The sequence below is a fragment of the Harmonia axyridis genome, chromosome 6 (assembly GCF_914767665.1).
Source record: "Harmonia axyridis chromosome 6, icHarAxyr1.1, whole genome shotgun sequence".
NCBI classification, from domain to species: Eukaryota; Metazoa; Arthropoda; class Insecta; order Coleoptera; family Coccinellidae; genus Harmonia; species Harmonia axyridis.
Window position 1 is genome coordinate 33,857,382 of NC_059506.1, and position 25,008 is coordinate 33,882,389.

At 36.3% G+C, this 25,008-nt stretch overlaps 5 protein-coding genes across 6 annotated transcripts in view; 3 read left to right on the forward strand and 2 right to left on the reverse strand.

Annotated features, from left to right (window-relative positions):
• LOC123682208 overlaps positions 1–25,008 on the reverse strand; it is a 307,886-nt gene that overhangs the window by 160,899 nt on the left and 121,979 nt on the right. The gene's annotated exons all lie outside the window — the stretch shown is intronic.
• Positions 2,502–4,014, forward strand: LOC123682210 (leucine-rich repeat-containing protein 70-like). Its single transcript, XM_045620726.1, has 2 exons — positions 2,502–2,657; positions 3,248–4,014. Coding segments are annotated over exons 1-2 (738 nt in total). The 5' UTR covers positions 2,502–2,655; the 3' UTR covers positions 3,984–4,014.
• On the forward strand, positions 6,228–9,655 carry LOC123682209 (leucine-rich repeat transmembrane neuronal protein 2-like). Of its 2 annotated transcripts, XM_045620724.1 has the most exons (3): positions 6,228–6,373; positions 6,499–7,501; positions 8,640–9,655. In XM_045620724.1, coding segments are annotated over exons 2-3 (768 nt in total). In that variant the 5' UTR covers positions 6,228–6,373; positions 6,499–7,499; the 3' UTR covers positions 9,406–9,655. The 2 variants fall into 2 exon arrangements, with proteins under 2 accessions (XP_045476680.1, XP_045476681.1); XM_045620725.1 differs by lacking the exon at positions 8,640–9,655 and having other exon boundaries at positions 6,499–7,372.
• Positions 21,725–23,912, forward strand: LOC123682206 (STAM-binding protein-like). Its single transcript, XM_045620721.1, has 2 exons — positions 21,725–22,395; positions 22,933–23,912. The coding sequence occupies exons 1-2, from the start codon at positions 21,971–21,973 to the stop codon at positions 23,888–23,890; spliced, it is 1,383 nt and encodes a 460-aa protein (XP_045476677.1). The 5' UTR covers positions 21,725–21,970; the 3' UTR covers positions 23,891–23,912.
• LOC123682219 lies at positions 24,225–24,886 on the reverse strand. Its single transcript, XM_045620740.1, has 2 exons — positions 24,727–24,886; positions 24,225–24,542 (listed from the first exon to the last, which is right to left on the reverse strand). Exons 1-2 carry the CDS (start codon positions 24,776–24,778, stop codon positions 24,280–24,282), a joined length of 315 nt encoding a protein of 104 aa, XP_045476696.1. The 5' UTR covers positions 24,779–24,886; the 3' UTR covers positions 24,225–24,279.

Below are 25,008 nucleotides of genomic sequence, written 5' to 3' on the forward strand. Positions count from 1 at the left end.
TCATTATTACCTTCTATCTCATAAAGGATGCCAAATCCAAATCTTTGTGGCTGACTGGCTAAGTGAGAAGTGTTTCTATGCTCGTTCTTCATGATTCGTTGAATACCTTTCACTGAGTTGCAGAATACTAAAGAGTGATTTTTTTAGAGCTATAGAACTTTAAATTGCAATAAAACATCGATGGATTATTCGATTGACATGAATTTTATTTATCCGCAAGATAATCTTGTGGCCTTACATTTTAAATATGATTTCTGGCATATGACCGCCACGGCTGGCTCGGATGTAGTCCAATCTGGACGACCAATTTTCGATTACTTTTTCCAACATTTGTGGCCGTATATCGGCAATAACACGGCGAATGTTGTCTTCCAAATGGTCAAGGGTTTGTGGCTTATCCGCATAGAAAAATGACTTTACATAGCTCCACAGAAAATAGTCTAGCGGTGTTAAATCACAAGATCTTGGAGGCCAATTCACAGGTCCAAAACGTGAAATTAGGCGGTCACCAAACGTGTCTTACTATAAATCGATTGTGGTAAGAGCTGTGTGACATGTTGCGCCGTCTTGTTGGAACCACAGCTCCTGGACATCATGGTTGTTCAATTCAGGAGTGAAAAAATTAGTAATCATGGCTCTATACCGATCACCATCGACTGTAACGTTCTGGCCATCATCGTTTTCGAAGAAGTACGGGCCAATGATTCCACCAGCCCATAAAGCGCACCAAACAGTCAGTTTTTCTGGATGTAACGGTGTTTCGACATACACTTGAGGATTAGCTTCACTCCAAATGCGGGTATCCCCATGATCTTCTGAGCTTGGGATTATCGTAATGAACCCATTTTTCATCTCCAGTTACAATGTGAATCAGATTCGTCTTTGCCTTGCAAGCAGCTGTTTACAAGCAAACAAACGTTGTTCAACATCTGTCGGCTTCAACTCGTACGGCACCCTATTTCATTGTGTCTGAATCATTCCCAAGACTTTCATGCGTTTTGAAATGTCTTATTTCGTCACTCCCAATGATCCTGCCAATTCTTGTTGCGTTTGACACGAGTCTTGATAAAGTAATGCCTCCAATTCTGTATCTTCGAAAGTCTTGTCTCTTCCACCGCTATGCTGGTCTTCGACGTCAAAATCACCGTTCTTGAAGCGTTGAAACCACTTTCGGCACGTTCTTTCACTAATAGCGGCCTCGCCATACGTATTTGAGTACATTCGATGAGCCTCAGCCACAGATTCCTCCATATTAAAGCAGAAAATTAAAATCTCCCGCAAATTACGAGAATTTGGCTTGTGAGCTGACATGTTTAATCGAGAATTACTTTATGATGCAGACACAAATCGACTAATATTTCCATATCGTTATGTTTACAAATACCTGAGCTTATTGTATCACATCTATGATCTATTTTCGACTACCACTTATCGGTACAGCCATCTATTGCAAAACGGCAGAAGCAAAGTTGTACACCTACTATATTTTTTCTATACCCTTTACGTTGGCAAGTTATCGTATGAAGCGAATTATTTTCGAGAAATCGAACTTTTCATAAAGAAATAGCTATGCTGTAGCTTTATGTGGTATGGAAAGAATTTCCAACTGAAAAATGAAGCAATTCCAGTGTCTTGAAGAATTCCTCATGGAAATAAAAGATCTTACCATTAAATAAGGGTCAGAAGGTATTCAACGGATAGAGAAAAAAATATCTTCTGAATCAATATCGACATCAAGGAAAAGTGAGGGGCATTACAATAAATCTTGTCTAAACCGAGATTTACGCTCGTTCAGGACCGTATAATCGCCGATTTCGGCTCAAATATATCTCTTCCCATCGATTAGGAGGTGTAACTCTATTTGCCGGCTTCTAAGAGAGGTTTTGGTTCAGAGGGATTGTTTTTTGATGAATTAGAGACATTAGCATTTACAATAATTGTATGTTCAGTCAATTCTCAACAGTCTCATCAATATTCATCGCCAATATGATCAGATGAAATTTTTCAAATTGAACTACACCTCTTTTCATACCATCATTTCATATTGTAAATATTGAAAAAGTTTGCAGACATCTGAACACATCATATGTAATAAATATTGATTTTTTCGCATAATAATATATTATATCATACTATTATATCAAAAATCCAGGTTTTAAATTGTTAACACAATACACATTATTTGTCTACATATTGTATATCGGTAATATAAGGTACAACCTTATACCATAAGGTACCTTTTCTTTACATAAATCAAATCATTGTTTGATAAGGTTCGAATTAATGTGAATATAATATCTTCTCTAAGATTTCTTGTTTTAGATAAGAGGGTTCGTGGAACATCGTTCAATTGGATAACAAATTTTACTGACCCTGTGAACAAAGTTAATTTCAAGCAAACATGAACGTTTTCATTTGTCAATATAATTATTTGAAAACAATCCAATATTTCGATAATTTTTTCGAACAAATATAAATAAAACATAATTGTAACAAAGCAATCATAAAATATGCAGGATTTTTTATCAGTGTTAATTATACGTTATTGATTGACCTCTGATCTGTTTTTCCAATTTATCTTAAATTCAGATTTCGTCTTATTAAGATGAGCGTCTTATTTTTTCAATTGTTCTGTTGGCATCGAACAGTTACAACATGTAAGTTAATCCAAAAATTATCATTGACATTTTATCATGAGCAGTTTGATGCTTATTTTTCATATTCTTTCGGAATTAACTAACCAATAGTCCTCTCTGGAATTATATAGCTTTTGAGTTAGTTATCCTTCTTGACTCAGAGATAGGAATAGAAAAACACTATGTTCTCTGATCTCAAATGAATTGAAAATCTTTCATCAGTTTCACATTTCGATTAAAATAGTTTCATGTTTATGGTTTATGTCAATTTGGCACATCATTTTTCATTATCATAGATATCGCTAACTGGATTATAATTGAAGTCTCACATAGGTACCTACTTTCGAATCATTTTGTATATCCTTTCGGTTCTGCTATTTACTACTTTAACCTATATGTTTTTTTAACCAGCATTAGTTATAGCTATAACATGAAATATGCTAAAGTTCAAAATGGTATATGTAGTACATATATCTCAGAAAATAGATATATCTGTTGGCTATTTTTATGGAAGAAATAATATCTAAAATTTTATATTAGGAATCATCTTCTGGACGTAACGTTCTAATATTACCGAGTATATTTTCTAGTATACCTCATTTCTGTTTCAGGATCTCCAAATTTATCTGTTTCGCTCTCCTTGTATCTTCAGGATTTGCAGCTCCCACCATTTCTACCAGTGGTATAACAGACTATAATGGACCCTTTCCAGTAGACAAGATACTGAACGCAGAGGAGGTGGTCATCAAGAATAGCAAGATAACTTTCGATGGAGATGCCAAAGCTGTTTCTTCCCTGGTTTTCTCCAAATTGAAGAAACTAAACATCGAAGGCTCTCACCTGGGTGACATCCTAGGTGGTATAAGTGGAGCTCTTCCAAACCTCAAGACCTTAGTGGTCAAAAAAAGCACCCTAGACAATTTCAAACTGGAAGATATCAATGCCATACCATCTCTAGAAACCCTTGAAGTTGATGACATTGAATTGAAAATCTTGAAGGACAACTCTTTGGATAAGTTGAGCCAACTCAAAACCTTGACCTTGAACTCCGCCAAAATCAGCGAAATCCAGAACCAAGCTTTCAACGGTCTCGTAAATCTTGAAGTACTCAACCTTAGCCATAACAGTCTTAAGACAATTTCTAAGGAATCACTGAAGCCACTGAAGAAACTGAAGGAGTTGTGTCTGCAACATAACAGTTTGACTAAATTTGGTCCAGCGAATGTGCCAGAGCTTCCAGAATTGGTTAAGGTGTGCCTTGAGGTGAATCCCATTGAGGAGGTTGATACTGATGGACTTCACAAAGTTGCTCCAAAATTGAACGTTGTTAACATTGGAGCAGCTTGAGAATGTTTGAAATATATGTCTGGATTAATGATTCAATTGTTTGATTCCTATTCCTTTTTGTTCTCAAGGCCTCATTGATATACATAGGCATTCTATTAAACATCTTTTATTGAATTCTATTAGTAGTATTTTGTTTTATTCCGAATCTTCCATTCATTTATGAAAGTCCTTAAAAACAGTTTGAAAAAAAGGCAAAAAAACTGCTTAACAACAAAAAATTACCATATTTTTCCCTTCCATTCCATCAGTAGATAATTCAGTGTTTTCATTTGAAATTATATGAGTAATTACCTGCTCTCATTCTATTCACATTTAACTTTGATAGGAATTTATATAATATGGTTAATATTGAATTTTGATTATCATTGTGTAACTGTATAAAATTAATAAGTCGATATTTTCAAAATACTGCGGTTTATACCAGATTGGATGTTGCTCTGCTTGTTCAACGTTGTTCAGCCTTATAGCTTTGAATCAGTGAACCAAATATTTAGACTAGACGTCGGATAAATACACATTTGCATAACTTCATATTTGAATATTGTGCGAATTTTAGTCATTTTGTGTTTGATCCGAATATTTCCATGATGAAATTTGTTTTTAAACATAAACAAATCTTATAAAATCGTATTGGAAAATATATTTGGCGAATTCCAAACAGCTTTTATGACCTATCTATTACCTATACAACCCCTTGAAGAAAGATTTATCCCTCTGATAAGAAAGATAGTTTACCAAAATAGAAATTTCTTTTTAAACCATCAGTTTGTTCGTTCATTGTTCAATTTGAAAAAGCGAACATTCTAGTGTCGAGAATGCCTTAAAAAAAAACAATCAGTTAGAGCAGATTTGAACCAATTTGTCTTGAATTCTGCAAGCTTACAATTGAAGGCAGTGAGCTGATTTGTAAATACATACTGTGAAGTAAGTGGAGCATCAACAGAATTATTAAAAGTGACGCAGAATTTACAAACCAGTAACAGGACAATTGGAAGGTGCCCAGTCTACCATAGTGAAATATGTTTATTTTCAAATTCGATTTTATTATTCAACATAGTTGCCTTCGAGGGCGATACAGCGATTATTGCGATCTTCCAACTTTTCGATACCATCTTTGTAGTACGTTTTGCCTTTCGCTTCAAAATAGGCCTCAGTTTCGGCGATTACTTCTTCATTGACGATAAATTCCTTTCCTGCGAGCATTCTTTTGAGGTCTGAGAACAGGAAAAAATCGATGGGGGCCAGATCTGGCGAATACGGTGGATGCAGAAGCAATTCTAAGCCCAATTCATGCAATTTTGCCATTGTTTCCATTGATTTGTGACACGGCGCATTGTCTTGATGAAACAGCACCTTTGTTTTCTTAAAATGTTGCCGTTTTTTAACGATTTCATCATTTGAACTGTTTATGGTCTGGCCCTTTTGGAGTATATCAATGAATATTATACCTTGTGCATCCCAGTATCTTGATGCAATAACCTTGCAAGCTGACTATTGTGTTTTTCCTCGCTTGGAATTCGGTTCATCGTGTGCAGTCCACTCAGCTGACTGTCGATTGTACTCCGGAGTGAAATGATGGAGCCTTGTTTCATCCATTGTCACATATCGACGCAAAAATTCAAGTTTATTGAACTTAAACAGATTCAAACACTGCTCAGAATCATTAACACGTTGATGCTTTTGATCTATTGTGAGCTCGCGCGGCACCTATTTTGCACACAGCTTTCTCATGTACAAATATTCGTGAATGAATGTACACGTTCAGATGATATCTTCACAATGTGTGCTATCTCGATCAACTTCACTTCACGGTTGATTTTCCTGGTGCAGTTTACAACAAAGATGCACAGTAAATTAAAATTTTGTTTGTGATATTTTGTGTGTTGAAAAAGAAATGAATAAATCGTATATGTCGGCCAAGAAAGTATCTTGAAAAGCACCTTCTGGTTTTGCCAAATTTGAAGTTCTTGCTGGTGGCGATATTCCCCATTGTTACAAGATGGGGCACCGTAATTGAAGTTGAAAGCTATTACACTCAATATTGTTAAATTATTGCCTAAATTGTTAGCGTTTTGGATCCTGAAGAAGCGGAAAGCATAGAGTATGCTGAAAATTCTTTGAAACAAAGAGGATTGCGTGAGGCTATTTTGGAATTGGAAACTAAGGAACTTATAGACTCATGATGACTCTAATGATAACCCCTTCCATAAAAAAAAGATTGATGATAATTCAATATATAAAAGTTATTCGAAATTCAATCTCATTACCGTATCGAAATCATTAACCTCTCTGAATCAGTTCCAAGTGAATAAAAGTAAACATCTTTGCTAATATACAACATATTCCCTGAAAAACCAAATACAGATCGACTGATTCCTGTTAGAAAATATGTGAGTATTTCTTCTGAATAAGAATCTGCAAAATCTGAAGCTTCTAAATTCAAAATTGAATTGATTTTTACTTAATGTAATCAATATTGGTTAAGAAATGTATTGAAAATTCTTTTTCATTTCAGGTTTAGGGTTTGTATTCTCTTCAGTTTCTTGAGCTTCAGCTATGCTGCTCATATCTCAACAGGAATGCCTGAACATAGTATATGTTTAGGAGCTACATTGGTATACGATTACAAGGGTCCCATTCCTGCTGATAAATTGGAAACAGGAGACCATGTCCACATTATTTCTAGTGATATCACTATAACCCATGAAAACCTAAAGTTTCCACAACTTTTGCACGTCGCTATAGAGAAATGCAGCTTCAAGGGAGAAATCCAAGAATTCTTCAAAACAATGCCTTCAGTCAATAGACTCGTCCTAGAGAACAATCAAATCGAAAATTTCAAAATATCGGATCTCCGCATATTACATGACCTCGAAATCCTCACTATTAAAAACCAAAAAATGGACAATATAAATGCTAAAACATTCGAAGGGTTTGACAGGCTGAAAGAACTTCACCTCAACTCAATGGAAATCGACCAGATTGACAACAGGGCGTTTGGTGAAACTGTCAACTTGCAAATCTTGGACTTGAGTGAAAATAAGTTGAAGACAATATCCAGAGAAATGTTGGAACCTCTCAAGAATTTGAAACGTTTGATGTTGAACAATAATGAGTTGACAGAATTGACAGAAGCACAGTTTCCTGAACTACCAGAGCTTGAAGTAATCGAAATTGAAGGAAACCAAGTCTCCAAGTTCAATATAGAAAAACTCAAGAAAAAATGCCCAAAACTACGTGATATTAAGTTTTAAAGAAGTTAAAAAATAAATACAAGTCATGATTGAAAAAGTAATGTTAATATTTGATCGATTTGATCGGTTCTAATTATTTCAAAATATAAATGTTATGTTTTATCCATCGAAAATAAATAAACTCGATATCTTGAATATTATTAAATAATCAGTTTTATAATAGAATGATTTGATCTGAAAAATATTTCGATGTGATAGCTTGACCCTTCTGATTGTTAGTTTGAACTGTGAGTTTGAAGTTGAGGTACTGCTACGTAATTTGATGTAAGTGAATTCTGCAGCCTTTGAGCATATTTATATGAAAGTGAAATGAAATGAAATTGACACAATCGTTCCATAATATCATGATTTCTAGAGGTAAGAGTTGAAATTAATACAATTTCAAAATGTCGTCCTCAAATAAAAGGTGTTCCAATGAGAAGTTCCATTTTGAACTGACCGCTATTAGGGCAGCTGTCAGCTTCATCATCTTTTGAAATTTGACAATTAAAACTACGCTATTAATAAAAATCTATTCATAACGTAAAACTAAAACACTTTTGGGTATAGTGAAGCATCTTCTAGGCAATAGTGAAACTGGTGGAAAAATGTGAGCTATTGTGACAAGTTAATGATGTGAAGAATCGAAACTATGTGCGTCATTCAAGAATAAGTGAGTATATTGTGGCTGTAGCCCATAGTGTTAACGAAAAACCAGATTTCTCGATTTCTTGTCAATTCGGAATTTCGCATTACACCGTATTATGCATAGTCTTAGGTCTTAAGGCTTTTTTCTAGGTATCAAGCAACAAAATAATAGCAATTTTCCAAGAAAAGATTCCTGGTCGTATTATTTCTCGAAGAGGAACTCATGATATTTGGCCACTGAGATTTTGTGATTTAACATCTTTAGAGTTTTATCTCTGAAGCCATGTATATGATAAGGTCTAGACCAATTGTTCACAATCAGTTCAATTCCTTAACGATAGAATTCCTTAAGTTATCGAGGACCTATAGGTCCAAATGTGTTTTTCATCGTTAATGGCATACCCTTCTCTTTACAATGGAATGAATATCCATTGATTACTCTCAAAATGAATTAGTTTTCTTGAAATAAATTAAACCTCTTATTGGAAAACCCTTTATATCCATAAGCAAAATTTCACCTTGGTCGGATCTGTTGTCACCGAAATGTAACGTTTTATTTTCGAGATTCAGCTTGAATATATTGTAAAGTACTAATCAATCAATACAAAATTTCGACAGGTTGAAATCATTATGAAAATCACATGAAATTTTTACAGGGTCAAATCGAATCATTAATTTTAACGAAATTTTATCATCTTCTATTAGCCTTTTATCGAACAATGTTATTTCCTTTACTCCAGTTACATTTTGTAGCTCTAATTTTGTGTGTTTCTAGGTGTATCAACGGGATAAAATGTTTGGTCTTCATTGTTTTCTGGTTCCACTGCGTCCAAAACGAAGAAACTTCACCCAAACAACCAGAAGAACAAGATGACTTCGAACCAATTTCAATAGAATATTTAACTCTCATTAACTTGACTGATGCGTTTGATGATTCCTATTTCAACTATCCAGAAATTAAGGGCCTTACAATGGAAAATAGCAACTTTTCAAATGCATCCATAAGTCTCTTCAACAAGTTTGTATCGTTGAAAGTACTAAAATTGAAGAATAACAACATAGAAAACTTCAGTATCACGTGGTTTGATGAAAGTATGACAAAAACGGTGGAACTTCTCCATATAGAAAAACAGGATTTGCTGGTTTTAACCAACAATACTTTCGAGAAATTCGGAAGTCTAACAACTTTGTCATTGATTTGCACAGGAATCCACACTGTCGAAGAGAATGCCTTCAATGGACTGAAAAAGCTCAGTGAGCTAGATATGACAGGCAATAACCTCAAAAATTTGACAGGTAGCACGTTGGTACCCTTGGTCAACCTGAAAATATTGAGGTTAATGCACAACAATTTCAAGAGCTTTAATGCTATTTTTGGTGACAGTATTTTGAGGAAACTCAGGGTTTTGCACATAGAGAGCAACCCCACCAAACATATGAATTATATGGAATTGGAAAAGTTTTGTCCTCGTATAAAACGTTACAAATATTGCATTGATGAACCATGTGAAAAAGATGAGGATTATTGCCGAAAAATCTGATTCTCTAGATGCCAAATGTAGAATATTATGATAGGAAGCATTTATTTCAATCTTTTCAAACAGAAAACCAGAATCATGTTCATTTTTCATCCTTGTCTTCACATTCATGTCTTGTATTTTTTGATTTTTCATAAGTTTTACAATTTTTTCATTACATCATTCAATAGTATTAATCAAACATGATTATGATAATTTAATTATTGAGTATTTACTATTCTGGAAATAAAATAGAACACACTGACGTAGCAGATAATGGACTTGTTTAGTGATGTTGATAATACTATATTTGACACGGTAGAATTAAAATATAGAGCAAAACTGATAAATCAGTGAAAAAATTTTGAAAATCCATCAATAAATGACTGAGAAATAGATTATTTAAATTTACGTATTTTAGCGCGGAACGTCTTTGGTCTGTGACGTCACGGCTCTTGCTTGTGATCGCTACACCATAAATTACGTTTAAAAACTTAGCCGCGCCGTTTGTAGTTGTACAGTGTAATTTTAACTCAAGTTTTGTTTTTATATCACCATAATGGAACAAGGCTTCGTGAAAGGACAAAGTGACAATTTGCCTAAAATAGATATATTCGCAGTGATGGAGTTTTTTTCTTCAAATCCATCTTATGTCAGTGCAGAAATAAAAGGAGTTAAACTTTTCAAGTAAGTATCTACTTTTGAGTTTGCTTCATCATGGTTCAACTTATAACGATGATTTATTTAAAAAACGTTTCATAAACAGTTTGTAGTTGAGTACTGGTTGTTGAAGTCTATCAATGGCAAAACATATTTATGTGAGGAGTAAAAAGTAAAAAGAGAAATTTCTATGTATGTATATAGTAAGTTATTTCAGCCATCGTGAAACGAACAAAACACGACACGAACGGCACAAGTGATTGCACACCAATGAATTCGTAAGCACTCTGCAAATACCAGTCGTCTAGTGTGTGACGTCATGACACTTACACGTACTATGAAATTATTCTTCCAAGCGCAACTTCAAAGTCCCATAACTTTTTCATTTCTAGAGATATTTCAATGATTCTTCCACATTTTGGTTTCATTTTACTTAAATTTTTAGAATTAATCCTAAACAAAAAAATGAAAACTAGTCCATTGGAGAAATCATATTTTATGATTAGAGAAATTTTTTTGATATTCCAGATCATAAATTCAAATATTTTTCCGAATGAATAAACGTTTATAACTAACGTGTTGTATTCAAAATTTTATCCCATTTTCATCTACAAAATGATGCTGCAGCTGCAGCTCTTGGACACCAGCCGCCAATGGGTAAGCTAATATGCTGTATCTCTCTCCAGATTCAAATTTCAGTTTCTAACTGTTATGCAACCGCGTCCACACAAGTTAGCAAATGTATCAGCATACATGACATTCCACTCAGAACTGAACTCCCTCTTGGCTTCACTCCGTTCATCAGGTCCACACATAATACTCATTTGCTCGAAAATGAGTTTCCATTTTTCCATTAGCTGATAAACCCCTTCCTAATTACAGGCAGTCCCCAATGCTCCCTTTGGAACGAAACTAATTCGATAATAACTAATTCAGGGAGACTAGCAGCCTGGGGAAACAACCAACAGTAATTAATTCGTGGCTTGTGGAGCTTGAAGACGCTCATAATCAGGGTTCCCTTATTCAATTCCATTGTACCTGCATTGCATGCTTGTGTTGCCGATTTGTGGTCTAGATTTGATTCCTTTAAGGTGCACTGAATAGCCTGGAACTGATCCTGTGCATACTGCGTTAGATGAGTCTGAGTTTAGAGCGATTCAAATAACTTTTATTATATTCAGTGAGAGAAGGAAGAGAGGACACCCAGTAATATTGCTTTTTTCTGATTGGAACAATAATTTGCAATTCTCAAAATTTTCGCTAAATCGATGGCAACCAGATACTGATGATAAAGAATCTTGTCCAGGCCACTCCACGAACCGTAACAGATGCTGCAGGTAGCTCTCCCTTCATATTAGCTATTATCTTCGCTATCTTATTTGCTTCAACATACTCTAAGCATGACCTCTCGTCTCCCTCCCTCATTGGCTACAAAATCGTATACGATTTCGGATTATCCAAACTAAATCTTACTCACAATCCATCATAAGGTAATTTTGCCAACAAGCTGAAGAGTAGTACACTTTTTATTTCGATAAGCCAAGAAGAACCTAAGAATGGTTTGAGAGTGTTTTACCAAAAAAATTCAAACAGCTCCTTATGGTTGTTGTACAAAGTTAGTATATCTCCATCATTTTGAGAACTGATGAAAACCTATAAGGTGTGTGAATAAGTCTTTCCCGTTTTTTTTCAAATTTTGAGCCTTTATTGTGAAAAAATGGTTACAAATGAATTATTGAAAGTATTGGCCATCGCTAGCTACAACTTTTCCCCATCTTTCTGGCAACATACGAATCCCGTTGCGAAAAAATTCGACCGGTTTGGCCTCTATCCAGTCATCCACCCATTTTTTGGCTTCCTCGTAGGAATGGAAGTGCTGGTCAGCCAGGCCATGCGTCATCGATCTGAAGAGATGGTAATCAGACGGAGCAATGTCTGGACTATACGGCGGGTGGGGTAGGACTTCCCATTTGAGCGTTTCTAAGTATGTTTTCACCGGCTGTGCAACATGTGGGCGAGCATTGTCATGTTGCAAAATAACTTTGTCGTGCCTGTCGGAGTATTGTGGCCGTTTTTCTCGCAGTGCGCGGCTCAAACGCATCAATTGTCGTCGATAGACCTCGCCTGTGATCCTTTCATTCGGTTTCAGAAGCTCATAGTAAACCACACCTAGCTGGTCCCACCATATACAGAGCATGAGCTTGGCGCCATGAATATTTGGCTTGGCCGTCGATGATGATGCATGGCCGGGTAGTCCCCATGATTTTCTTCGCTTCTGATTATCGTAACGGATCTACTTTTCATCGCCAGTCACGATACGATGCAGAAAACCCTTTCTTTTATGTCGCTGAAGCAGCTGTTCGCAAGTGAAAAAACGCCGTTCGACGTCTCTCAGCTTCAGTTCGTCCGGCACCCAATTTCCTTGCTTTTGGATCATTCCCATGGCTTTCAAACGCTTGGAAATGGTTGTTCGGTCAACTCCCAATGCTTCAGCAAGTTCTTCTTGCGTTTGACACGAATCTTCATCAAGCAAAGTCGCCAATTCTTGATCTTCAAAGATTTGCGGCCGCCCGGAACGCTCCTTGTCTTCCACGTCGAAATCGCCACTTTTGAAGCGTCGAAACCATCCGCGAACACTTGAATCATCGACACAACCTTCTCCATAAGCTTCCTGAAGCAACCGATGCACCTCGGCAGCAGATTTCTTCAAATTGAACCAATAAAGTGAAACTTCCCGCAAATGACGTCGACTCGGCTCAAATTTCGACATTTTCACGATTTCAAAAATTTATGATGCGAAAAAATTTCAACTAATGTGTTAGTGTGGAATTGTTGACAGATGAATAAGCTTTGATTATGACATATATAACCATTAAATACTCGCACAGTATTGGTGGCGCCATCTCTTACAAAAAACGGGAAAGACTTATTCACACACCTTATATCTAAAGTACATAAAACTTGAATTTCTTTAATACCAACCAAAGTCCATACCAACCTTCCGTATGACCTCAGGCCATAAAAAGACGCCTGGAGCATAATCCGATCTCCGAGTGTGAGCCTACATTAGACGAAACACATCTCCTTCAAGCAAACATCGCCGCTCTGTGGTTTTTTTCCATTTTGCGTAGTCTTCGAAGCGTTCATAATGGCCATTACCCCATCCTCGTATGTGGATATTTATTTTTATACATCATTTACGACGCTCCAGCGTATCCTGAAACGCTCAGTAGACTTGCAGGGGTCAAAACCCAGAAGAATTCATATTTTGTCCCCCTTTATTTTCCCCTACTCTCTGCTCTACAGCAGGTCGTAATTCCATTAAGTTCGGTTGTGTAGGCTTCTGCAAGTTATCAGAGTTGCTTTTGCTGCTTCCATCTGGCTGGAGTCATCAGAATTATATCAATTACAAGGAGTGGTTATGAGGAGATGGGGAAAATTTCACCGAGAGTTCGAGTATTTTTGATAATTCATTAGAAGCGTAAATAGAAAAATGAATGAATATTTTTTTACTTTAATTCATTCAAAAATTACAAAAATAACATTTCTTGCTATTACTGAAAGAATCAATCTCTGTTTTATTCGTTTCCCACAAAAGTTTCAGCATGAGAACGCCAGCGAAAACTGCAACTCAGTACCTCTTTCGAATTTCATTTGAAATGAATTTCCACAGAGTAAAGACCAAACCAATCGAATAATTCTAGGTTAGTTGAGGTTAGGTAAATACTCAGTGAAACAATTCACTTCTGAATTGAAAGCGGCAGGTCGCCTGAATCTAACCAATTTCCTCTGTGAAAAACTCAATAAACGGACTGAGATAATAATGAAAAGCTCTATTTCATCTCATAATCCAGAGCTCCGTCGTAAAACAAGTGCCTTTTTACGATGCACTTTTACGTCTTTTACCTCATCAAAGCAGGCGCACGAGCTTCTACTCGGTGACAACCAAAAATCCACTGCTATGAACCGCCTCGCCAGTGGCGCCACGTCGGGGAAACCACTCCGATCCAATATATCGAAATCGATTATTTATTTGAATTTCTACCCACTTTGTTTGTGCATTATTTTTTCGAAAAATTATGTATGTCTTTATCTGAAAATACAAAAAGTAATTGAAAGCATTGACTTTTCACTGATTTTGTTTAAACAAAAGACCACCTTTACTTTTGGAATAGATTTCAAACCTAAAACTTATTTGGTAACACCCTGTACTTATGTTTTATGAATTTTATTAGGTGCGCAACTAAGTTCTCGCTGTTTGTCATTAGATGGCTTCAGTAGTGAGTGCTGATTTCAGAGTAATGAACATAAATAGAGGGGAGCATATGTCATTTTCACTAAGCAAATTTTGTCCCCAAAATGAACTATCAAATTTGACATGAAGCGCGCAGAAATGAAAACATATCAGTGATACGATATTTCACTCAATTCGTAAGTTTCTCCTCAAAGAACGCACTTCTTATGTCCCATAGTGAATCAACGTTTCATATTCACTCAAAATATATTGAAATAAACACCTAAATATATCAGAAATTCTGAAAACAAACTTCAGGCGCGCCAAACGACGTGAAACAACCGATGACACTAGGAGAGCAAAAATTGCCAAACCTTGGATTTCAGCAGGTTGATACAGAAAATAATAAATATTCTGCTTATTGTAAATTCGACAAATAGGAAAAATATCGGATTCCAAATATTCAAATTTGCATATTTAATCGAAAATCACTCAAATAAATATATTTCATTCAATATAATATACATTCATAACGATATAGTAAAATTGTGGATTTGAAAATATATCACAATCCGACAACGTAATCTAACCATGTTGGGGACGTGCAAAAATTGCGTATACTCCCCATATCTATGTTTATTACTCTATGGTTTTGAGGATTCATTTTGAGGATCTATTTTGAAGAGACCTACTGTTCGTTCTTTTCACTCCTTACACATAAAAAGTTCATATAAAAGTTTACTATTGCACTGCTCAATATTAGATATTCTAATGTATAGATTAATTCTATACATATTTGAGGTTATTTTTCCTAATATTTCGGCTTTGATTTGTATGTATCTTTCATTTAAAGTATTGTCCTCAAAGAATTTCTTTTAGAATAAACATTTTTGATGTCATGTTCATGTTTTTATACTAATGTACCTCAGTGATGCAAAGAAAGAACTGGAAATTGTTCATATCAATTGCTTGCTCAAAGTCAAAATTATTTAAAGTCGTTCGAATAAAAAATCTGACCTCTATATCTACTACCTTGAAATTCCAAAGTCATCGGTTATTTAGTTTGCTGCCACCAGGAATTTCATGAAGAATTTCAGAGACTCTGATATATAGGTACAACATTTTTGTATTTTCCTAAAAGATGAACTTGAATCGACTGGAAACTTACCTGAAACAAAAGAAAAAACTATGAAATATTTTCAATATATCTCATCATATATCTCATTGCGTTCAATTCCTCTATCTATGTTTAATACTCTATGTAACAACGTAACCTAACCTAACTTCCGACTCATGATGAACATTCACGAGCCGCCACTGTCTGTCGCCCCTTTCTCTCGACGTTTTCGGCCAGATGAATGTCGCAAAATGGGGTGTTCATCATGAATGCGTATTTATCAGGTCTTTACGCATCTCTGGGAATTGAAATATTTTTATGCGTTTTGATAATTCAGGGGTTATGGGCGCGAACATAGATATATGTGAGAAGGTTTGAGCTGAAACCATTAATGGGATCTCTTCTTTTTATACTGTCCGGCCCTAATGAACGCTAATGTGCACTGATGGCGTTTTAGGGGAATGAGTTTCGTAGGATTTTCGATTTTAGGATGTGTATTAAAAGTTAGGTTCTAGAACCACCATCAGACGTTATCTACTTATTTTATAACATTCCTGTTTGTTATTTCGATTTTACGACATTATTGAGTAACTAGCATATTCAGAAATTCTTGCCGTTGGAATTCACCAAATACACCGAACATATTTATTAATGAATTAATGAAGAGAGTGCGAATTATTCTATGACTTTTTTTCGTTAGATTGCTACCTCAGTAACCACTGTCAGTTTTATCATTCTCTCTCAAAAAGAGATTGAAGTAGATGACTTGGCGAGTATTGATGTTATATTAGGTGTAGATAAGATCTCGTACTACAAAAACTTCGTTGACAGTTTTGTGATAAGTTGGCTCAGTTTAGTTTGAGCGCGCGTCAAAAATGGTCATTAGCAAAGGGAAAAATACGCTATATTTCACAGTTTTTCTTCGATATGGGCGAGAATGCAAGCCAGGCGGCTGAAAATGTGAATAGCTTTTATGGTCCTGATACTCTAAGAGCCAATCATGCGCAATTTTGGTTTCGTTGATTCCGTTTCGGTAATTTCGATGTCAAAGATGCACCACGCGTTGGAAGACCAATTGTCGAAAATGTCGATAAAATCATGGAGATTTTTGAGTCAGACTGTCATATAAATACTGTTTCAATTATCCAAAAGCTAAATATTGCACAAAAAACTGTTCGGAACCATTTGTATAAGGCTGGTCCCAAGAAAAAGCTCGATGTAAGGGTACCAAACTGATTAACGCAAAAAAACCTCATAGACCGAATTTCCATCAGCGAATCTCTACTGAATAGCAACAAAATCGACCTAATCTTGAAGTAGTTGAGGCTGGTGATGAAAGTGAATCACTTACGACAACGTCAAGCGAAAACGGTCGTGGTCGAAACGCGGTGAGCAATCGGAAATGGTGGCCAAGCTAGGATTGACGGCCAAGAAGGTTTTTCTGCGTGTTTGGTGGGATTGGCAGGGAATTATATACTGTAAGCTGCTCCCCTACGGCACAACTGTTAACTCGGAACTGTACTGTCAAAAACTGGGCTGTCTGAAGGAAGCAATCGCGCAGGAGCGGCCAGCTTTGGCCAATATGAGAAGAATTGTGTTTAATCAGGCCACACATCAATAGTGACCTGGCACCAAGTGATTGCCAATTTTTCCTGTCTATGGCGAACAATTTTTCTGGTGAAAAATTCGTTCTAACAGAGGCTTGTCACAATCGACAGTCTAAATTTTTGCCAATAGAGATGAGGGCTTCTGTGAAATACACCTAATGATATTACCTTCAAAATGACAAGTTATGGAACAAAATGCTTTCAAGTCAAGTTTGAATACCGTTCTCGGAAAAAATAACATGTTTTATTTGGGAAGAAGCCATTTTTTGTGAATGTACTGAAATTGTCAAACATTCAGTCAAGCCACAAAAATGCAGACCTCTCCTCCAATCAAAACAATAAACTGAGCTCATATTTGATACTTTCGAATAATCCCTATATTGAAACAATGCTTCCAACCCTAATTAAAAAAACATCAGTTGCTGAAGTTGGAGAAATTTGTTTTTTCCCAATGGATACAACTCTACCGGTAAAATATAATTAGAAGCACTTAGAGGAGCATACTTCGTACCTCCAAGCTAAAAAATGAAAACCTTCCCCCTAAAATTCATTCTGCTAAAATGCCATCAATGCACATTAGCGTGCATTAGAGCTGGATAGAATAAAAACAGGAAATTCATTGAACGACGGACGACCTGAATTATTATCGTCTGCATCATTTTATTCGTACAGGGTGGATTTTTCATATGTAAAGGGTGTATTTTTCAGAGCTATAGAACTTTAAATTGCAATAAAACAACGATGGATTATTCGATTGACATGAATTTTATTTATCCGCAAGATAATCTTGTGGCATTACATTTTAAATATGATTTCTGGCATATGACCGCCACGGCTGGCTCGGATGTAGTCCAATCTGGACGTCCAATTTTCTATTACTTTTTCCAACATTTGTGGCCGTATATCGGCAATAACACGGCGAATGTTGTCTTCCAAATGGTCAAGGGTTTGTGGCTTATCCGCATAGACCAATGACATAGCCCCACAGAAAGTAGTCTAGCGGTGTTAAATCACAAGATCTTGGAGGCCAATTCACAGGTCCAAAACGTGAAATTAGGCGGTCACCAAACGTGTCTTTCAATAAATCGATTGTGACACGAGCTGTGTGACATGTTGCGCCGTTTTGTTGGAACCACAGCTCCTTGACATCATGGTTGTTCAATTCAGGAATGAAAAAGTTAGTAATCATGGCTCTATACCGATCACCTATGACTGTAACGTTCTGGTCATCATCGTTTTTGAAGAAGTACGGACCAATGATTCCACCAGCCCATAAAGCGCGCCAAACAGTCAGTTTTTCTGGATGTAACGGTGTTTCGACATACACTTGAGGATTAGCTTCACTCCAAATGCGGCAGTTCTGTTTGTTGACGGAGTCATTCAACCAGAAGAGCGCTTCATCGCTAAACAAAATAAAACGGACGTAGTGTGCGATACGTATTCCGCACAGAACCATTATTTTCGAAATAAAATTGCACTATTTGCAAGCGTTGTTCAGGAGTGAGTCTATTCACGATAAATTGCCAAACCAAACTGAGAATAAATCACTTGACAGCTGTTAAATCGGTTGCCATCTTGAACAGTAATGCCAACCTTATGTTATATACCTCGAAAAAAAACACCCGTTAGTACTTCTAGAGATAAAATTTAGCTGGTAAAATTCCTCGATTGTTCTTGAGGGATGCACACGATATCGCTTCTTCACATCACTAACTGATCTAAACAGCTCAAGTTTTTCTACCAGTTTCAGCATTGCCTGCTGAGAAGTTATTTTAGTAATGACCATAGGGTATTTATTATTATTATTATTTGAACTGGGGTCGTTTTGCTTCGGTAAGCCTTCCGGGAACTGCGACCATGCAGATCTTTTGTTCTCTACCCTACTCATTCATAGAAAGCCAGGGAGGTCGTCAACGACGTTAATAAAATTGACAACCTGCCTAGGGGCCTTGGCCATTACCTCTCTGGTATTCAGGACCGGCTTGCCCATGTGAATGGTTCTTAGGCCAGCCAGCTCTGGACATTTGCATATCAAGTGTTCAGCCGTTTCTACTTCCGATCCACAGAGCCTGCAAATCTCGTCTGCTGACTTACCGATACGGTACAAATGATGTTTGTACCGACAGTGCGCCGTCAGCAGTCCCACCATCATCCGAATCTCCGCTCGCGACAGCTTCAAGAGCTTTCTGGTATAAGTAGGTGAAATCTTCACGAATTTCTTTGCCTGAGCAAGTCTAGGAGTGTTAGTCCAGTGGATTGTCCTACTGTTCAACTCCCATAGCTGGACCGCAGCTTTGTATTGGTCTTTTCCTATCCCACAGAAAGGCTCAGGTCCAGCAGGTCTTAACCTTGATGCACTTTTTGCAAGCTCATCCGCTCTCTCATTTCCTTCAACCCCACAGTGCCCTGGTACCCATAGTAGAGTCACCTTATTTCCTCTGGCCAGTTGCTTTATTGACCATAGGGTAATAAACATAGATAGAGGGAGTATACGCAATTTTCACATGTCCCCAACATGGTTAGATTACGTTGTCGGATTGTGATTAATATTTACAAATCCCCAATTTTACTAAATCGTTAGGAATGCATTATTTTTGATGAAATATATTTATTTGATTCCCGATTGAATATGCAAATTTGAATATTTGAAATCCGATATTTTTCCTAATTGTCGACTTTATAATTAGCTGAATATTTATTATTTTCTGTATATACCTGCTGAAATCCAAGGTTTGGCAACTTTGACTCTCCTAGTGTCATCAGTTGTTTCACGTTGTTTGGCGCGGTTGTAGTTCGTTTTCTGAATTTCGGATATATGTAGGTATTTATTTCAATATAGTTTTAGTTACTACGAAACGTTCTTATCACTGATATGTTTTCATTACCCCGCGCTTCATGTCAAATTTGATAGCTCATGTTGGAGACAAAATTTGCTTACTGAAATTGGCATATGCTCCTTCTATCTATGTTTATTACTCTGAGGTAATGACCTAATTTTTACTTGTCAAATGTCAAATGTGAGTGCTATCCAGATATAGGGCTATTCAAAACGAAACTTCTTATTGGAAAACCCTTTATAATGAATATTGAAGATACCTAACACAAAGTCTAATGGGAAATCACTTCATTTGTCCCGCAATCAACTTATGGACCATAGAGTGCTGATGGCACTACTCTATTACACCCTGCAAGAGCAATGTTCTGTGACCTACCCAAAGGAGCGATGTTTCTCAGGATTATTCAACACAATCACGAACTGCCGACATTTTTCCGTTTTCCCTATTCATTTCCGTCTGAGTTTTCCCGTTCTAAACACGAAGGACACCGCTGAGGCCAATAAACACGATTATAATTTCGAAAGCAGACTCGACATCTAGATACCCATGAGACTCCTTCAGCGACGTACGTTGCCAGGAAATCAAGATGCAGTGCTCTTGAAAATGGCGGCTTCTAACGTGTTCTCTGTGACCTGCTATGGTTTAATCGGTAATTATCATGCAATTATTAATTTTGTTTACTTCATTACGTTTTGAGTTTTGTATTGAGTGCAAATTTTGGAGTAATAAACATAGATAGAAGGAGCATATATCATTTGCAGTTAGCAAATTTTGTCCCCAACATGAACTATCAAATTTGACATGAAGCGTCAGTTTCTCCGCAAAGAACGCACTTCTTATGTACCATAGTGAATCAACGCTTCATATTTACTGAAAATATATTGAAATAAATACCTAAATATATCAGACATTCAGAAAAAAAACTTCAATCGAGCCAAACGACGAGAAACAGCCGATGACACTAGGAGAGCAAAAGTTGCCAAACCGAAATTGAAATCCCAATTTTTTGAAATCACGTGAGAAGACATACAGTCATGGTTTCATATCTGCTATCACATTTCAAGGACATCCAATGAAGAGATATATAAGTGTCGCCCATGAAAGACACCATTGATATATGCAGGATCCTTTCAACCGAAGGCAATTTGGACAATGGGCACTTGTTTGCATAAGCGCCAATACTCAATCCGTCAATCCAGGACAACGGATTGAGGAATTCCCTAAAACAACGAAGGATATGTACCGAGACTCGAGAATTTCTTGAAATAACATCGAAGTCTTTCACCACGATTGATAAGATAAAGTAGCCGAAACTGTCCAAGAAAAAAAAATATCTTAAAAGATAATTGTTAATTTAAAGGTGATTCTCCTGTGAAAATGTGTTGAAACCGTTTGAATTCATCAAATTAGAATGTGTATTATGTTCTAAATTCGATGGAGAAAAATATGAACATAGATATTCATAGAAACATAAAAAGAAATTATCAGGCCCGTATTAAGTGTTAGAAATAGCAATTTTCTTCATCGATTATCTCGGGAACTATTTATTTGCCAGTGCTTTTATTGGAAATATAGCATGAAAACATCATAACGAATCACTATACGAAATATTATCAAAATTGGAAGGGGGCGTTAAAGTAAAGATTAACACTAGGGGAGCAAAAGTTACCAAACCTTGGATTTCAGCAGGTAGATACAGAAAATAATAAATATTATTTATATATTTTTATATTTTAAATTCGGCAATCGGATTCCAAATATTCAAATTTGCATATTTAATCGGAAATCATCCAAATAAATATATTTCATTCAATATAATATACATTCATTATGATATAGTAAAATTGTGGATTTAAAGATATATCACAATACGACAACGTAATCTCTATCTATGTTTATTACTCTATGGGCAACATTCAAATCACCATCTGTGGATATGAACCCTGAATATTCTTCATGCATCTCACTCTATGTAATTCACGAACGTTATGTCATCTTCCTGTCACCGTTTTTTTTGCCATTCAACTTTTTTTTGTATGATCCTCTAAACTTTAGATTATACAGGGGTAGAAGCAGCGTTATAAGGATTGAATAGATGTTAATCCCAATTTATTAGAAGAGTTAAATTCGCAATATGAACGATCAATTTTTGGATTGCTATAATATAAGTGATAATAGCCTCAATAGAGCTGATCTAAAACCAAAAAAAAGATACGAGAACTTGGTTGAAAGAAGCAAAACGACGCACATAGACCATCAAATTCCTATAAAAAGATACATCCAGATAGCAGATGCCTTACTTTTTGCCGCGAAGAATTCTGAAAACAAGCAAGCTCATGAAGCAGCACTGATCAATTACATTCGGTATCAATCGTTGGTGAAGAAATTGAGGACGCACAAAAAGTACAAGGATATACCGATTGGAGACAGATCTGCGTTCGATTATAAGTTGAAGAATGTCATGAAGAATGTTAAAGCCATCAGTGAGATTGTCATACAGGAATACAAGAAGTTATATCAGATATCCAGGTTTGATACACAGGATCAAAATTTGGAAGGGTGAGTTGTAATGTGATTTCTTCATAATCGTTGTCAGAATTATAAATGAAGAGATGAAATTGATAATTGGGTCAATTAACAATGTACACCTTGCATGGAGAAAGGAAATCCTTGCTTTATTCAGTCTGCCATGACTTCTCACGTGCCTATTTCGTCACGTTTTCTCAAAATTAAGGATCTTTGCAGCTTTGCTAACATCTGACTTAGAGAAAGCAAACTGACTCTGCTAAAGGTGTCAGTGTTGAAGTTACATCCTAATTCAATAGATTCCAACTCCTGCTATCAATACTCATATCTCCCTTCAAGTGTTTTGCTCCCATGGCTTCTTCGTGGTGATCTCTCCAGCTTCGTCTTGATTTTTCGCTTGAGGTATCCACTCCAACACTTTCCTTGGCAAGTCTTGTTTCATCTCTTCGTTTTTGAATTCTCCGAAATTGCATCTAGCCATTCTGTTTCCAATGATTCCATTGGACTCAGAAATTAGGCGAATTTTCCGAAAGAAAGAGGAGCAGTATACATAAGATTTCGAATTTCCAGGTATCAAGAACAAAGACCAACCTTATCGACTGTAAAGACATTCATCAGCGGTTACAAGGGAGATTCTGTAAGATTCTCAAGCCAGCCTTCACTAAGTGCCACCAGGTCAATGAGCAGATCTAGATCAAAAATGATAGCCGACTCTTACTCTACCATGAGTGTCCCGATATATCGAGCCTTTTCTTCTAACTTGGACGTCAATCTCGGCCTCAGACGTTCCATATTCCCTACTAAGCAAGTAAAGGAGTTTGACGTCATTCACACCCAGAGGAAGATAGTGAGGAGCCACAGAACTGTGATAGTACCCAGCAGAATAACCACTGAGTTCTCCTACCTCTCCTACAGGAACACCAAGCAAAACATTGAGACTGTAGGGTATCTAGCAGGTAGTGAACTGAATGCTACTCAGTTTTTGGTTTCCCATTTGATACTTCCTGAGCAGGTAGGATACTCTGATTATTTCAAGGTCAGGGATTCGCTAGAACTGATCAGGTATCTAGACATGCATGACTTGTTGGTCTTAGGTTGGATACACTCTCATCCAATGGAGTGCAACTACCTATCCAGCAGCGACATGCACTACCACAGCGTGTTTCAAAGCGTACTCCCAGAAGCTATAGCTATAGTGTATAGTCCAAAGTTTATGACCAGTACTACATTCAATCTTACGCCCAATCACGGTCTCAAGTTCATCTTGAACTGTAGGAAGAAGGGTTTCCACACACATCCAACCAATCCACCAATCACAATGGTATCTCAGCATGCTATAACTGATCTGTACGGGGATCTGATAGTGAAAGATTTCAGGGATAGCAGGAGAGGTCAAGGTGAGATGGATAATCCTAAATCATCGATTACTTCGAATCTGTTTGAAAGGATGCTCAGGGATACTCAGTCTACTGATGCAAGGCATAGGATAAGAAAGAGTGAAGTGAGTTTCGTACATATTGGTCGATGAGAATAAAGTTATAAGGGGATTATTGTTCTGTTTTATTTGTGTTTCTTATGAGCAGGTTACCATGAAAGATCTAATTATGATTTGAGAATGACAATGTATACCTTATATCCATTGCAGTAAAAACGAAATATATTCAACAAGGTTTACTGATAAAAATTACCATACATAAGGAAGAATATTTATTCCCATTTTTGCTCTTATTTCTTATGCTGAAACTGTAGTTCAGGACACTCATTCATTGAGAAGTGTGCAAGGATCCGTTGCACCATCAACACACAGATTAATATGAATTTATAACTCTGAAAAGAAGTTCAAGAATAATAGAAACTCAACACAAAGATAAAACTTTATTTTCTTTTTGGATTACACTCTTTGAATGCTCAGATTACTCATTTATCTGGAAGTGCTACTTTGTTGCATTTATCCTCTTCGCATAAGATACAGCCTTTTCTTTCTTTGCCTTTACAGGTATTTTTAGATGATGTGCAACCTCTTTTCCAAATTTTTTTATCTCCGTTACGTCCTGTATCGAGATAGGCGAAACACTTATTGCCAAAACAAGATTCCTTAACCCTGAAGTCACCAGCTTTGCATCCTTCATCTTTATTCCTTGATTCACATTGAAGACATTGTACTTTTTTTTTCTCTTGTGCTAGAAAAAAAAATGTGAATCATACAATACCTAGTATGAGTGTTTTCAAAATTGAATGTAGTGAACTTGTAAAATTGATACATCAATATTTCAAAACTTTTCATGAGAAGTAGCATTTAACAGCATAGTCCTTTGCACTGAACTATCTGCGTTTCATCTATTTGATAAACATTTTTCAACTTACCTTCAATACTAGCTAGAAAACACAGAGTCGAAAATAATACGATATACATCATTTTATAATGTTGTTTTAACAACCAAATTCAAATTTTTTGAATTTTAACGAAGGCTTTATATAGTATCTATACGATGAAATGGACCTCCACTGGTTGATAACATAATAGGAGTTATTAAGGCATTTTGTCCGAAGATAAGGTATCAAAAGTAATTATTGTGTTTCACTATCAACATATTCCATTCAATGATCAATAAAAGGTTTTCACAGAACCTTATAATTAACGAGAAC